The 16,807-nt window shown below is 41.3% G+C and overlaps 1 protein-coding gene across 2 annotated transcripts in view; it reads right to left on the bottom strand.

The window, feature by feature from the left end:
• Nucleotides 1-16,492, bottom strand: part of NPSR1 (neuropeptide S receptor 1) — a 154,591-nt gene extending 138,099 nt beyond the window's left edge. For both annotated transcript variants that reach the window (XM_010831141.1, XM_010831142.1), the window contains exon 1: nucleotides 16,349-16,492. In XM_010831141.1, the coding sequence (XP_010829443.1) occupies nucleotides 16,349-16,492 (144 nt within the window). The remainder of the gene's footprint in view (nucleotides 1-16,348) is intronic.
• Between the last annotated feature and the right edge of the window lie 315 nt (nucleotides 16,493-16,807).

The raw sequence follows: 16,807 nt of genomic DNA, 5'->3' as shown, positions 1-16,807 counted from the left end.
GTTCATATTTACTCTCCCACCAGTCTACAAGACTGTCATATGCTTTTGTAACATTTGTCTTTAATTTTACCAGTTTGATATATTTCATATTATGTTTCATGGTTAACTTTGTATTATTCAAGCCACTAGCAAATAAAGCTTTTTTGCATTCTTTTATCTCTACATTTAATCTAAAATGCTTTTTATTTTCTTTGCCTGTTTTTTTCTATTATAAATACCAGTTTCTCCTAAGAGCTTTTTCTATATTAAGACCTTTAATCATGTTATATTTTTAGTATAATTATTAAATAATATATAATATGTAATATTATAAATATTTATATGTATATACATGTTATATATTTATTTTGTTGAAAATACTTTCCTTAGTTTTTTGTTTCTGTTTAAATGTTTTGTTAGGCTTAGAAAGTTCTTGCTCATCTGAAATCAGTCTAATAAGTATGCTTTTCTTCTGTCTATTTTGTAAAAACTTAGTTACAAAATCCAATTGAAATTGATCTTACAACTTTACATGAGATAAGACTCACCACCACCCATTCACCCAATGCTCTAACCGCCAAAATATTCATTCCTTCTTACTATTTTTTGTAGTTTCTTTGTAGTGTTAAAGTTCATATATGACTAAGGTTTTATTTTTAAAGCAAACTATTTGTTATTATGAACCTGTCCATTACTGTGCTAATTCTAAAATGTTTTGCTTAATGCAGGTTTATATTTTTTAGTAACTGATGGAGAAAAATCCCCCTTCCTCATTAACATTTATGTTCAAATCTCTTAGGTTTACTTACCTTTTTAAAATTGAGCTTTTAAGTTATTTTGTCAAATTCAAACAATCACATTAAAGATTTGATTAAAGTTTTTTAACACTATAAAGAAATTGGGGAGAACTGACATCTTCACAAAATTTAGTTTTCCTGTCCTGGAGCACCACATGCCTTTTCATTTATTCAAATTTTGTTTTTTACATTTCACTAATGATTAGCATGGGCTTTCCCGGTGGTGCAGTGGTCAAGAATCCACCTGCTAATGCAGGAGACACAAGAGACAGGGTTTGATCCCACTCTTGCCTGGAAAATCGCATGGACAGAGGAGCCTGGTGGGCTACAAGCCACGGGGTCTCAAAGAGTCAGACACGACTGAACACGCACGCACAGTGCAGTGTGGTACAAGAAGTTCTAATGCTTAGCATTGTGAATTATTGCTGTCCTAAATTTGACTAGTGCTTTCCAGTTTATAAAGTCTTCTAATAGTTTCTGTATGCTTGAATACCTTTTGCATTTTTATCCCAACCTGCGCCAAAAAAAAAGAAAAAAAATCTCAAAAGGGACTGAACACATTGGAAAGGTAATCAAATTTATTCTTAATCAAAAGAATATCTTCTATAGGTATGGATTGCCAAGGGCAATGGTGCACAATACTAGATGAAAGAAAGGAAACTTCCACTTGGGTACTAACAGTGTTCTCTTTCATTTTTTATTAAATTAAGAGCTGTGAATAATTGTTCATAAGCAAACACTTGGGTTCAATACCTGCATGCAAATGGAATTCTGAGTGCTGTGGGGAAATCGTTCATCCAGTGCATAGCCTGGAACACCGCTGGCCGGGGTGAATCACAGCTCCTGCCCAACAGAAGAGCAAGGCAAGGAGACTTCAAGAGCTGGAAGAAGAGGAATCAAGGGGAATCTTATTCCCTGCTGCTGCTGCTTTTTCAAGAAGTTCCAACAATCCTCTAGATCCTAAGTAACCTTTGCTATCTCATGTCCAGTATGCTCAGGAGAGTAGGGGTTTATTTAAATGAAGCAAGTTCTTTTAAAAAATGCAAATAACCTTGGAAGATCAAAGGCTGTGGGAGAGACACCCGAGGGAAGGAATTTGTTTACTCAGAATGGCTTTCATGCAAATACTTGGAATCGATTTATTGAGGGAAAAAAATTTGGGGGACAACAGGCGGACTAAGCAAAAGGCGGAGAAAAAGAATTTTTTTAAAAGCAGAGCATGCAAATTCCATGTAGTGATAAAGAACCTGCCTGCCAACATGGAAACGTAAGAGACACAGGTTTGATCCCTGGGTCGGGAAGATCCCCTGCAGAAGGGAATGGCAACCATCTCTGGTATTCTTGCCTGGAGTATTCCATGGACAGAGGAGCCTGGTGGGCTACAGCCCGTAGCACTGCAGAGTCTGACATGACTAAAGCCACTTAGCACACACTGCATGCATGCCAAGTCCACACTGAATGCCGTGGTGAGGATGAGGGCAGGCAGAGGAGGCTGGGGAGGGAGAAATATGGTGTGTGAGAGAATGCGAAAGCTTAGTCTGGGTTCTTGTGAATCATGTCAAAGTTATGCTTGCTTGTTATTTCTCTACAGCCACCTATTTCTTTCCGTAGAAGAACTATCAATGGAACTAAAAAGGAGAGATGTCCCGGGGAGTTTTTATTTTATTTATCTTTAAGAAGGGAGAATAGTTTGGGTGGGGGGAGAGTGTGGGAGGATGGAGAATCTCAGTGGGTGGGGAGTTTGGGAGGATAAATCTGAGATAAAGGGTCTGTGAGGCTGGTCTTTAAGGAGAACGGCATTAGCCCACCCTCACCCCTGAAACCCTCTGGGTTGGTAGGACCCTCCCAGGAGATTATTGAGTAGAATTCCATGATTACCCTCCTCCCGCTCCCACCCAAAACGTCACTTCTCACCTAAGACTTGGCTCCTTCCCTTCTTCACCATCCTGAAGGGACATCGTTATTGTTTTGCTCTCACATCTGAGCTGCCTGGATCCAGAGAAGCCGTGTGATGTGCTCAGGGTAGCACAATATAGAACTGATTTGAGGCCCAAAGCCCATTTCTCGCACTTTCCTTGCTTGTTTAAACTGTAAGGAAAGGATGATTCCTTGTGCATCAGGGAAGAGAATAAAAATCCTCTTATTGAGCTGTCATGAAAAAAATGAGCTAATGTTTTAGGTAGTTTTTTGAACTAATGTTTTTAAAAGTGCCTTCAGATTTCTTTTTTCCCCATAAAATTACCTAAGTGAATAGCACTGTCATTATCTGAAATGTGAAGAATCATTTGGAAAAATTTAGGGTTCTTTTCTTTGGGAAGGAGGAGAAACTATCTCTTTCTTGGTTACCGGGAAACATACAGTTCTGTTTGATTCAATGTTTATAAAACTCTATTCAATCCTTTTGTAATCTAGATAACAGTAATCTAGACAATAGATAATAGTAGGATGAAAAACGTGAGCACAGCCAGCCCCTGCCCCGCCCAAATGTAGAATAAATGAAATGTCTATTTGATTCTCTGTGGTCCACTTCCAAGGGCTTGGCTTCAGCAACCTGGATATATAGTTTTGTACTTGGAATTTGTATCACTTGGTCAAGTCTACGACTCAAAAATAAAAGAAAGCCTACATTACAGTGGCTTAAACAAATATTTTTTTCATACAATAAGAAATCTGAAGATACATAGCTGCTGTCCTGAACTCTTTGAAATTGCCTTAGCTTTTCTTTTGTGGTTGCAAAGTGGCTGCTGAAGCGCCATGCATTGTGTCTGAATTCAAGGGAGGAAGGAAAATTCAAGCCCTGTCTTTCTCCTTCTATCAAAGAAAAGTGGAATCTTTATCAGAAATCTCATAGACTTCCAATTAAGTTTCTCAAACTGTGCTACTGTTTACTGCAAGGGAGACTAGGCTAGTGAGTATGTGGCTGGGAAAATGAGAAGAGGGTTGAGAATAACTTTGGGGTCAACCAAGTAACATTGCTATCTTCAGGAGCCTATTTAGGACCTCCTCCTTTCACCTCTGCTGTTGATTGGTCCAAAATTTTGTAGCATCATCAATATTTCTCCCTAGTAGTAAATATTATACAGTAAAGTTGTTGTTTTTTGGTCACTAAGTCATGTCTGACTCTTTGCGATCCAGTGGACTTAGCCTGCTAGGCTTCTCTCTTCCATGGGATTTCCTAGGCAAGAATACTGGAGTGGGTTGCTGTTTCCTTCTCCAGGGGATCTTCCTGGACCAGGGATCAAATCTGCATCTCCTGCATTGGCAGATGATCTTTTAAACCACTAAGCTACCAGGGAAGCTTGCATAGTAAAGACTCATACTAAATGGCTAATGGTTAATGTCTACTTGTAAAGCAGAAATAAGGAGGACCCTTGGAAAACATTCATAGAGCCATATCCTGGATTATTGGCCTATATTTATGCCAAGGAAAGTGCTAAGTCTGTGATAGGGTTCATTCACTCTTTGAGACTCTCTGAGTGTCTTTTTGAGGTGGCATGGCTATTGACATTGGAGAAACCCTCTATAGAATAATTTTTTATTAAGTAGTACTTAATACAGAGGAAAAGTCATCCTTTGAATGTTAGTTTCGTAGTTTTGACAAACTTAACCATTGTTGCAATCAAGATATAGATATTTCTGTCATCTAAAGGGGGTCTCCAGTGCCATTTTGTAGTCAGCCTCTTCACAGCAACCACTGATTTGCTTTCTGTCCTTAGAGTTTTGGTTTCTCAACATCATGTAAATGAAATCATTACAGCATTTTGAATCTGGCTCCTTTCACTTAGCATAATGCATTTGAAATTCATCCATTTTGTTCTGTATATCTATAAGTTTATTCCTTTTTATTGCCAAGTAATACTCCATTGCACAGACAACAGACTGGTCTCAAATAAGAAAAGGAGTACGTCAAGGCTGTATATTGTCACCCTGCTTATTTTATTTATATGCAGAGTACATCATGAGAAACGCTGGGCTGGAAGAAGCACAAGCTGGAATCAAGATTTCCGGGAGAAATATCAACAACCTCAGATATGCAGGTGACACCACCCTTATGGCAGAAAGTGAAGAGGAACTAAAAAGCCTCTTGATAAGAGTGAAAGAAGAGAGTGAAAAAGTTGGCTTAAAGCTCAACATTCAGAAAACGAAGATCATGGCATCTGGTCCCATCACTTCATGGCAAATAGATGGGGAAACAGTGGAAACAGTGTCAGACTTTATTTTTGGGGGCTCCAAAATCACTGCAGATGGTGACTGCAGCCATGAAATTAAAAGACACTTAATCCTTGGAAAGAAAGTTATGACCAACCTAGATAGCGTATTCAAAAGCAGAGACATTACTTTGCCAACAAAGGTCCATCTAGTCAAGGCTATGGTTTTTCCAGTGGTCGTGTATGGATGTGAGAGTTGGACTGTGAAGAAAGCTGAGTGCCAAAGAATTGATGGTTTTGAACTGTGGTGTTGGAGAAGACTCTTGAGAGTCCCTTGGACTGCAGGGAGATCCAACCAGTCCATTCTGAAAGAGATCAGCCCTGGAATTTCTTTGGAAGGAATGATGCTAAAGCTGAAACTCCAATACTTTGGCCACCCCATGCGAAGAGTTGACTCATTGGAAAAGACTCTGATGCTGGGAGGGATGGGGGCAGGAGGAGAAGGGGACGACAGAGGATGAGATGGCTGGCTGGATGGCATCACTGACTCGATGGACATGGGTCTGAGTGAACTCTGGGAGTTGATGATGGACAGAGAGGCCTGGCGTGCTGCGATTCATGGGGTCGCAAAGAGTCGGACACGACTGAGTGACTGAACTGAACTATCCATTTTCTAGCCACTGGACATTTGAGTTGCTTCCAATTTTTAGCAATTTAAGATAAAGCCACTGTAAGTATTGACATAGAGGTTTTACATTATTTGTCTTGGACAAATACTCAGGAGTAGGATTTTGGACTTGAGTAATAAATGTATGTTTAACTTTATAAGAAAATGGCAAAAAGTTTTCCCAACTGTCTTTACCATTTTCTTTGCTGTCAGTAATGTATGATGGTTCTAGTTGGTTGCTTCCTATCTTTGCCAGTTCTTGATATCTTCAGTATATTTTTATTTTAGTCATTCTAATGAGTGTGTGATGGTATTTCATTGAGGTTTTAATTTGCATTTCACCAGAAACAAATGAGGTTAAGAATTTTTTCATGTGTTTAGTCACCATTTGGTGATACGTCTGTTTGAAACTTTGCTATGGTTTTAAGTTGGGGTCTTTTTCTTTGTATTGAGCTTTAAGAATTATCTGTATCTTCTGGATGAAAATTATTTGTGATTTATAGATATTTTCTCCTAGTATGTGGTTTTATTCTCTTCATAGCATCTTTTAAATTATAGAAGTTCCTAATGAAGTCCAATTTATCAAATATTTCCTTTATGGACTGTGCCACTAGTGTCGTATGTAAGAAATCATTGCCTAATCGAAGGTCACGAAGTTTGCCTTCTATGTTTTCTTTTTCTTTTATTTTAGGTTTTACACTTAGATATATGATCCATTTGATGTTAATTTTTATGGGGTGTGAGGTTTGGGCAGGAGTTCCTTTTTTACACGTAATTATCTATTTGTTCCAGCAATAATTTTGATTTTCTCTATTGAGTTGCCTTTATCTCTTTGTCAAAAGTTAATTGACCAGATATGACTGGGTGTATTTCTGGACTGTTTATCCTGTTCCATTTCTGAATGTGTATGCTTTTCTCAGTACCACACTACTGCTTTAGAGAAGGTCATAACCAGCCAGTGTGAGTTCCCTAACTTTATTGTTTTTGAGAGTTATTGTGGCTAGTCAATTTCCTTTGCCTTCCCACATACATTTTAGAATCAGCTTATCAATTTGAGCCCCTATGTCATCGTCATTCCTTGCCTCTGCCAATCTTCTCTGATTCCCCGAGCCCTGCATATGATCTGACAGAAAGTCCCCCTGCTTCTTCCTGTCCACTCTCAGGCAATCCTTATCTTACTGAGCACTGACACCTCTCATGGGGTCATCATAACTGACTCTCTTTCCTCAATGTTCCCTCCCTACATTCCCACCCAGTACTCTGCAGCCTGATTAATCTCTCTCATCACAGTTTTCACTGTTAGCATTTTTGCTAATAAAACTCTAAAGATTTCTTATGGCCTATAAGGACAAAAAAAAATCCATATTGTTTAGTCTGAAGGTCCACCTGGGTCTTTTTCCTCTCTTTAACTCTTTTATCTAAACTGAGCTTCCATTTACCTATCTTCAATGAAGATCAACTTGATTTTCTATGCAGAAATCCTTCTTTTTAATTTGTTTATACCTCCTTCTGTCATCCCCCCACTGTCTTTTCTTCTAAGTGACTGCCTTCTCTTCCCTTGCATCATAGCTATTGGCTGAGTATACCTTTCCCCTGTTAGACAGAATTGTCTGACAATATGGTACCTGTTTTGTGCATCTTTGGAACCCCAGTACCTAAAGTAATACTCAGTCAAGCCCATCTGTGATTCTCAACTTCATAAAGGAGTACATGACATGGGAAGGAAAAGAATATACTTTAAAAGATTATATTCTGAATTATATTTTGATTTGGGGGTTTCCCAGGTGGCCCTAGTGATAAAGAACTCATCTGCCAACACAGGAAACATAAGGTACATGGGTTTGATCCCTGAGTCAGGAAGATCCCTTGGAAGAGGGCATGAAAACCCACTCCAGTATTCTTGCCTGGAGAACCACCATGGACAAAGGAGCCTGGTGGGCTACAGTCCATAGGGTCACAAAGAGTTGGACACAATTGAAGCAATTTAGTATGCATGCATGACTTATTTTTAGGTATGATATTTAATTTATTTTCAAATTTAAATTAAATTGAGAAAAACTATTTATGTTTATCTATAGGTGTTAAAAATTTTAAAGGTTAAATAATCTTAGTAATATTTGTTGAATGAAAATATTAGTTTCCCAGCCCCTTAGGACAATGATAAATCCTCTTTGACTCCCTAGTCCCTAGTATAGGGCCCTACACAGTGAAAGCAGCTGTTGTCTCAGTGTTCACAGGATAAATACCTTTTCTGCTGAAGTGTCCACAGGCAGCAGACAGGAAACATGTGTGACCACCTGATTGACATTCTAGTAGACAAGGCTGATCCATTCACTCCACTGGAGCAGATTCTTCCTGTTGTCCACAGGTGATACTCTCTGCCCTCTGCACTTTGCAGAAGATCTCTGTGACTGAGCTTCTATAATCAGGCATCAGAACACATAAACAGAGAGCAGGGATGTGAACACTAACACACTCTCTCAATACCCAGCAGGTGTTTTAGGGCTCAGAAGTGGATGGCTTTCCAGCCTCAGATATGGAAGCTGAGCTGGCAGCAAGGGAAGGGGAGCAGACAGAACCTGGATGTTGTTTGCTTTAGGTCTAATGATCTGGACTTCCCTAGTGACTCACATGGTAAAGAATCTGCCTGCAATGCGGGAGACGTGGGTTTGATCCCTGGATTGGAAAGATTCCCTGGAGAAGGAACTGGCAACCCTCTCCAGTGTTCTTGCCTGGAGAATCCCAGGGTCAGAAGAGCCTGGCGGGCTACAATCCTTGGGGTCACAAAGAGTTGGACGTGACCAAGAGACTAAAACACACACACACACACATACACACACACCCCACCAATAGGGCTTGCTATCGTGTCAGTGAAAAAAAGTGAAGTCATTCAGTCGTGTCCAACTCTTTGTGACCCCATGGACGGTAGCCTACTACGCTTCTCCGTCTGTGTCAGGAGTTCCCCCAAATCATGGTGCCTTTAAGTTCAACCCAATGGCTTGGAGAATAAGGATTAAGACTCCATCTACTTTAATGTTTTCATGTGAATTTGCTGAGACCTTAGGAATAAACTTGTTACACAGATTGTTTCTCAATATGCTCTTTCATTCAATAAAACATGTTTTGATGATTTGTCTACCATGTTGTCAGGCACTGCCCCAGGGGTAGTGGGATCTCGAGCTGCCTTAAAATGACTGACATCAGGTATGTGTGTATGTTTCTGTATGTGTGTCAGTCTATGTTTATGCGCACACATGTGTGTGTGTGTGTGTGTGTGTGTGTAGGTGGACATGCATGTCAAGAGAAGAATCTTGTCACACAAAGACTTGAAGTGCTTTGGAAACATAAGAATAGTGGCAGTGCTGATCTCCTAAAGAAATCTGAATTCTTCACAGACGACGGGGCAACTGAGCCGAGATGTGATATCAGAAGAAAAAGCTATGAGAAAGGCACGTCTGCCAAAAGATAATAGTTTCCTGGAATACAGTATCCAGTGAGCCATGGTGCAGGAGAGGAGAGAAATGGGGGAGGAGGGGCAGTCAGATTGTGAAAAGCCAGAAGGCTAGTTTGGAGAGTTTGGGTTTTATCGTGCAGAAGGTGAAGGTCAAACCATGCTTGGTGCTATGTTCCCCGCACTGGGGGCGTTCAGTTAAACTACATTTCCCATGCCCAACAACTAACTAATTATTGCCAGCGGAACTGGAGTCAGTCATGCATCATTTCAGGCCAAAGCAGATAGGGTAAGTTTTGCCATCTCCCTTGGAAACTGTTTATTTTAGAAGGCAGAGATACAAGTTGACCTGCTTGCACCTGGGATGGGAGAGAAAAATAAACTTTTAATGTGTTAAATCACCGAGATTCGGGGTGTAGACTTTTTCGGTTTTGTTTTTTAAATTAATGGGACTTTGTTATTATTATTATTATTGCCAAGCTGTGTGAGGCTTGTGGGATTTTACTTCTTTGACCAGGAATCTAACCCTCTCCCCACACCCCACTGCCCTCTACCAAAATGGAAGTGCAGATTCCCAATCACCAGTCCTCTAGGGAAACCCTGGGGTTTAATTTTTTGCTATTACAGAGACCTATCCTATCCAACTAAAATCGACAGTAGAACCATGTTTATTTTTCCTTTTTTTCTTCCTTTCTTTGTTTGTTTCTTGCTTTCTTTCATTTATTTTTTAGAAAGTTCACACCCTTAACTTCTATCAGGCCTTGTGTTCACATCAGGTTAAAAAAAGGAATGCTATTTTTAAATCCTCCTAGAGCTGATGGTGAGTCTGATGAAATCATATGATGTCAAGTTGTTAACTGTAAGGTGCTGCCAAGTATAAGAGACCCACCATTTTTAGGCAGATGTCAATATTGCCTAAGGAAAAAGATAAGAACCCTGGTTATCCCTTAATGACTTCATCATGACCTTGGTGGTTTTGCCATCTTGTCGCCCAGAAAATCTTTCTACCATGGTAGAAACTCACCCCTTCTGGATGGGGTATAACTTCCCATCTCTGTAAAAAGCCCTCCTGTAGTAAGCCATTAAGCTTGCATAGGTAAAAATTAGATGTGGCATCTGGATGATAAAGAAGGAAGTGGAATCATCTCTAGATATCTTATCCTACATTTTCCATGGTCTAATTGAGAGAAATGAAACAATTCAGCACCACTGTTTGGGGGCCTAAAGCATACTGAAGTGGTCTTGGAGATCTTCCAGTACACGGATCTCTCTTAGTATCTTCAGAAGATTCTTCTGTGTAGGTAACAGTGGTGCCTCATCTCTCCGGAGCTTCAGAAAGGAGTATAACAACCCACCCCTGGGGCTAACAGTCCTCAAACACTGTACTTAAGGCCATCACTGTCCTTAATGGCCCCACCAACATTTAATCACTTAACTTGTCACAACAATCCTCTGAAGAACATTCAGTTATTAGCACCATTTGTCAGACGAATAAACCAATGGATAGGTAGGAGTGAACTTCCTCAAGTTCTCAGCCAGATGGTGGAAGAACTGGGAGCTGACGTCAGCAGTCATATTTTACAGCCTGTGCCTCACTACAGTGACGGGAAAGATTCAAGAGCCTGAGTATACCTGGGAATGACTAGGCTACTTCTTCCATCAGCTGAGCTGAGAGGTCCAGGAGAAGCCAAGTTCAGTTACAGAAAATAAAATTACATTTCTCGTCCACTTCAGTGCATAGCTCAAAATGTTCTTACCCACTATCAACAGGAAATTACTTCAAGGATGACAGGGTAATATATATATATTATTATTATATTTTTTCTTTTTGAAGCACTAATGGATATGCTCTTTTCCACCTTCTTGAGAAAACCTCTCGGAGCTTTGGCAGCCAGAGAGCTCTACACTGTTTGCCCTCTGGGTACAGTCTTTACTCCAGCAACGCAGACAAAGAGAAATAAGTCAGCTCCTGGCTCTCAAAATACCTCTTGAAGGATATCATAAACAGCTTCAATAGACATGTCTTTTTCCTTTGCAAGAGGATGTGTCTTTTGAGCCTTCAGCTCAAAAGAGTCTGGAATAATTCATTTGGCGGCAAACAGTCTAGTCAGGCTCCCCACCACAGAGAAAGCAGGCAGTGGGAGACAGGAGTGTCAGATGGTACAGTGGTGGTGCAGAGTGTGAGGAGATCAGACACTGATGAGAGGATTTGTACAGCCCCGCCCCCTGCCCCCGCGCCAAGGCTACCACAGGAAAAGAGAAGAAGAGAACAAGGTTGGGAACACAGGATTAGAGAGTGGCGAGCTCCACTTACTGTACAGACACCAGGGGATGGCAGGCCCCTGGGATTCACCCAGCTCTAGTGAGGTGGCAGTTGGATAGTTAATGGCCTCGTGGGGAGACAGAGGACCAGACCAGAGCTGGGAGGCAAGCAGTCAACCTTTTCTTTCCCAGGAAGGACGCAGAAATTCAGAGGGTTGAGAGAGGGGAGGAGGGAGGTGTGAACACCTGTGCACCTGAAGGGAAATGGGACAAACGGATGCTCCCGCAGAAGACAGCACAGCCTGACCCGAGCCTGATGTAGATCTGACAAGGATCTGCAACAAGCACCATCTCTTCTGAAAGCCAGACAGGACTCTTCATCCCAGCCAGTGCCAAATGGCCCAGGTTCCTCCCCAGGTCAGACTTGCTCCCTCACTCCAGCCACACGTATCTGGACACACACACTCTAGAAGCATCATTCCTGGAGCTTAGATGCCTTTCCTGAGTCAGAAAGTGGGAAACCCCTTCACAGGCTGAAAAACTGCAATTCTGCATTTACTCTGAATCAACTATGATTGTTACCTGCCATCAGATGATGTGATACAAAGAGATCAGTGATACAAAGAGAAAGTTGGTTGAGAGAGTTTTCCCTTTTCACACACGAGAGGACACAGCTTGGGAACTGCACGACAGTCTTGTAAATAAAGCCAACCAATGAAATGTGTGCCTTTCTCAGGGGCGTAGGGTGAAGTTGGATGTGGTATAGCGCTGGTCCAGGGCAGGGGATTGGAGAGTAGCATGCTAGGTGTGCCCAACAGGAACAGGCAGTGACACCAGACCTTTAACAATTATTTAACTGGGCAAAACTAGTGGTAATTCCCTATGAACAGTCACAGTATTCAGCTCTAGAAACTCAATATGAACAGACTGAGTGAAACTGATTAGAAGAGGACAAAAAGATGCTGATAAAATGCAAGAACCATTGTTATAAGTTTCAGGAAGCACCTTGAAAGGACAGGAACCAAGGGCTCCTGGACTCCAGGAAGGGCATCCCTGACATTGTTCTGAGCCCCAAGGCAGGAAAGGAGACAGTCAAGTCTTGTAGGGCCGAAGTGGGACTAAAGGAGTGTGCAGAGAAGCAGGTAAGTGGGCACAGAGAGAGCTGAAGTGACAGCCACTGGAAGTGAAAGTGCTGGTTCACAGTAGGTACAGTGTGTTCTTACAAAGGAATTGTCAGTCTAAATATAGTAAAAATAAGAACGGTACACTTCAGATTCTTTATATCATTAAACGTTTCTTTAAGCCTAGTGTGAGATAATTGAAACTTGGGTTGAACTGGAATTTGCTTTTGTTATATTAATGGAGGAGGAATGTGTTAAGAAAATTAAGAGACAGCAGGCAGAGGGAGCAAAACAAAGGGAACAAACTGTGTCCAATCACCCTCAAGCACTTAGAAGCGACCATTTACATATAAACAATAGTTAGACTAATTGCATGTCATTTGTAATGACCCGCTAAAGGAGATTAAAAAAAAGATCATTGTCAAGTAATAGTTTTGCAATCTTGGTTCATGTTTCTCCCCTCACCTGAGAGTAATAAAACTGAGTTCTTTTGCATTATTTTATAATTTCAGCAATTTACTAATTCAAGTAGGTTTCCCTCCCAGTACTTTGAATTAATTTTTAGGAATCAGGGATTCAGGAAATTTTGCAAGTGAATTTACCAGCAAAATTAAGGCTATTAAGAAGAGTTTCATCTTTGTCTTCCACTGAACAGTCTTATTTTCAGGTCCTCCATTCACTTTCTTATGAGCCAGGTCCCATCCTCCTTAAAGATGTATGGTAGATTCTTGAAGCCCATGGAAGTGCTTGATGCTGAGGACTAGAAAGGGATCAGGTGAACTAGATGGAACCTTGAACATATGAGACATTGAAAACTGTGAAAGAAACCAGGGCCTGAGCTGAGAACCTTGAACCCAGGACCACAGAGCTTTAGTCATGTGAAACCCACGATGGAAGAAGAAAGTGGTGAACTCATTTCTGCCCTTCCTACTGGTATCCAAGAATATACAGAGGATGGCAGAGTGGGTTAGAACAGTGGGGGGCAGGGGCAAGAATTTGGAGATAGAGATGGGAAGAAAGAAAAGCCTCCAAGCTTGTGAAGAAAGGGCTGGTAAGATTTAGACATGGATATCTTATCTTCTGCCAAGAGAGCTTTGGGTTCGGAGAAGAACATGAGGGCTACATAAGGAAGTAGGTTAGAAGCCCAGGCATGTAGACTGAGTAAAGCAGCTAAGACTAGGGCAGACAGCAATGAGTGGGTGTGGGTTCGCTAGGGCTAAACCAGTATGAGCTACAGTATATGATGATACACTTACTTTTATATTCCACCCACAGGAAACTATTACTTACCTTCATCACATTGGCTTAGAAATGGAATAAGGATGAACTAAATGTGCCTAGAGAGGAGGACCTCAGTGAATACATTTGATAAAGACCTGGCAGGGCAGGGGCTGACCTGTGGAGTAGCAGTGAATAAGACCCTCACCTCTGTCACTGAGAAAGCAAACTTTCTGATGCCCAGTCTGACAACATGTAGGTGGCAGACAGAAACAGAACACAGAACCACAGTTCATTTATGCAGTAAATGTTTATTGAGTAGGACACGCACGGTGCAGGGTTTTAGAGAAAACATGAAACAAACATTAGTCATTACTTTCACTTGAGGAGCTTAATGACTGTTGCACATTGACCTGACACATTATTGACATAGTTGAGCACAGAGTTAGATTAAGTGGCAAAGAGAGGAGGTATACTCCAGACACTACCGGAACTCGGAGGAGGGATGGGTTTGGGGGGGCTTCAGGGAGGAAGCAACCCAAGAGGAGCCTTAAAGACTAGGTTGAACTTAGATAAACTCAGATGAAGATGAAAGGCATTCGAAATGAAAGGTACACCATATCAAATGAGACACTTCACAAAAGTCTTTCAGAAAGATTCATGTCACCAAGAAAGCTCACAGCCAATGCAATGTATGGCTTTTGCTATTGCTATTATTTCTTCTACTTTTACTGCTGTTACCACTTCATTTTTGATGACATTTCTACTGCTTTTGGAAAAGGTGATGGAGATTAAAAGGACATGGTTGGGAGGAAATTTACAAACACAGTTCTGACTTTCTTCTTGAGACACGTGTGGGATAAAAGGATCACAAGAAATAAGAGTTTGCATCAAAACTGCTTGTGCTCAAAGGGGATGGTGGAAAAAGTTACACACTAGCTTAAGACACTTAAGCTAGTTCTCACCAACACTACTACTGATTGTTGTGTAACTAAAAATCACTGCTTTAATGAATGATTATATTTTTAAAAAAATGAAACAGAACATTCTAAGTTCCTGATCAGACATATTTTCTTTCTTTCTGTTTCTCTCCTTGTCTAGTGGTTCAACTGCTGGAGGGCAAACTTATTAATAGAAATGAGATGAAAATGATGTGATTTTCCATAGTGCCTAGAGATGATGTTGCTAGGACAGAGTTCAAACACTAGAAGAGAGTGAGTAGGGGTTTGTTTGTCCAAACACTCAAAACTTCCCCTTCGGAGCTGTATTAAAAAAAAAAAAAATTGGCAAATGAGATTTCAGCTGATTATTGCCTGACTCTCAGAACAACTGTCTTATTGCTGATTATTATCCTTTCTGCAGTGGCCAGTCTCTCTTCATTCTGTTTGCTGTCATGTTCTATAAATATCAAAAAGGCTGCAGAGGCAGCATCTCTGAGAGGAGCAGTAGGCTTCCTGGGTGCAGAAAGCCTGCCTCTCCAAGACAGAATCTCTGGATCTGAAGGCTGATTTCAGAGGGGATTATTCAGGCAATGGTAAATGGCACCCCACTCCAATTTCAGTTTCTATTTTCTGTTGTAGACCTGGGCAGCTGGGCTGTGTGTGTGCATGAATGCATTAGGAAGTGGTGCCTAGGGATGGGTCCCATGCAATCCACCTAAGTGACTTGTTCCACTCTGCTTTGCTACATTTTCTCTAGGGCTCTCAAGCACCAGTGAGGCTGGCTTCCAGCGCAGCTCCTGGCTGAAAGTTTTATTCTGAGTGTTGAAAAAGAAGCAAAGCTCCAAGGTAGATATTATAGCAAATTCTACCTCGTCAGTAAAAACCAAATCATTTCAAGAACACCCAGAGGATTAACAAAAAAAAAAAACTGCTAGAATTTTTCTTGAAGTATGAAAAACCAGTTTGAGTCCTGGGAATTAGTGTAACAGCTGAATGCACCATCAGGCATTCTGTGAAATAACTTGACATCCCTGCATTCCCATGCAAGAAGCAGGAAACTATTTTCTGGAAGCCCGGTTTATTCCTGACCACAATCTTGTGGAAGAGGAAACAGTATCAGCCTAACAATGGCCTCTTCCTCAATATGGCCCTTGGATACTTTGAAAGTGAAACTTACTAAACTCTGATTTCCTCATTTCTTTTACGAGGGAACTTGTGAACCGTAACATCACCGACTACAGTTAAGGACCTTATTTCCCTCCGATGTTCACTGCAAAGGATCAACACAGAAAGTGTGGTCCTTCTTTCCTTACTCAGCGTTATGTCCCTCATTGCAACAGGTAGCGTCCTGGGCGATGCGGGCTTTACAAACCTCTGATGCTCCTAACAAAAAACTCACAACAATAACCCTTACGAGGAACAGACATTTCAAGCACTACTATAGGATTAACTAAAAGCACTTTCACCTAAGGAAAGGGGAAAATTAAAAAGTCATCCACTTACAAATGTTACTCATGACTCTTACATTTGTAGCAGCAGCAGGGAAAAAAAAAACAAAACAAATATTCTTAAGAAATGATGAAATAGATCCTAGCACAATATGAAAAACTTACTTTTATAGCTCATCGGTTTTTTTTTTAAACTCTTTTTAGTAAATAAAATAAGCTACACTCTGAATGATATTGGCTGTGATCTTTGAACTTAAAATTCTACTTTGTCTTATTATTTAAAATCAGTGTTCAGAGTGGAAGGCAGGAAACTTACCTTGAAGGAGTAGTAGAAGGAGCCCCATTCCTCTCCTTCCACCTCTGCAGTGAAAGTCACTGTTTCAGTACAAAGGACAGGAGAATTCAGTGCCTGCCCAGTCCCATTGGACTTGGCGCTGCCCTCTGTGAGGTTGGCTGGCATGGCTCAGGTGGAGTGGAGTCCCGCCGTCCTTGAGCCTGCAGCTGATGGAGAGAGTCCCGCCCTCTTCTTGAGAGCCAGGCAGCAGCTGCAGCTCTGCCCTCCTCTGCCTCCCTGAGCTTCTTCTGGAGCTCAGCTGAGCACAGGCTCAGAGCCCTCCCGGAACCCACCTCACTAAAGAGCTCTGCCTGCCTGCTCAAGCCACGTGCTGCTTACTCCTCGGCAGTTATGATCCAGTAGCCGGCGCAGCCTCAACACCCCATGTACCTGCCCAGAGGTGAGGAGGGGGCTTGCCCTGAAAAGCTGGCAGGAGCCCCT

This window comes from Bison bison, unplaced genomic scaffold, assembly GCF_000754665.1.
Source record: "Bison bison bison isolate TAMUID 2011002044 unplaced genomic scaffold, Bison_UMD1.0 scf7180017864525, whole genome shotgun sequence".
Taxonomy (NCBI): domain Eukaryota; kingdom Metazoa; phylum Chordata; class Mammalia; order Artiodactyla; family Bovidae; genus Bison; species Bison bison.
The sequence above is the reverse complement of the archived record's forward strand: the minus strand, read 5'-3'. Positions and strand labels throughout refer to the sequence as shown.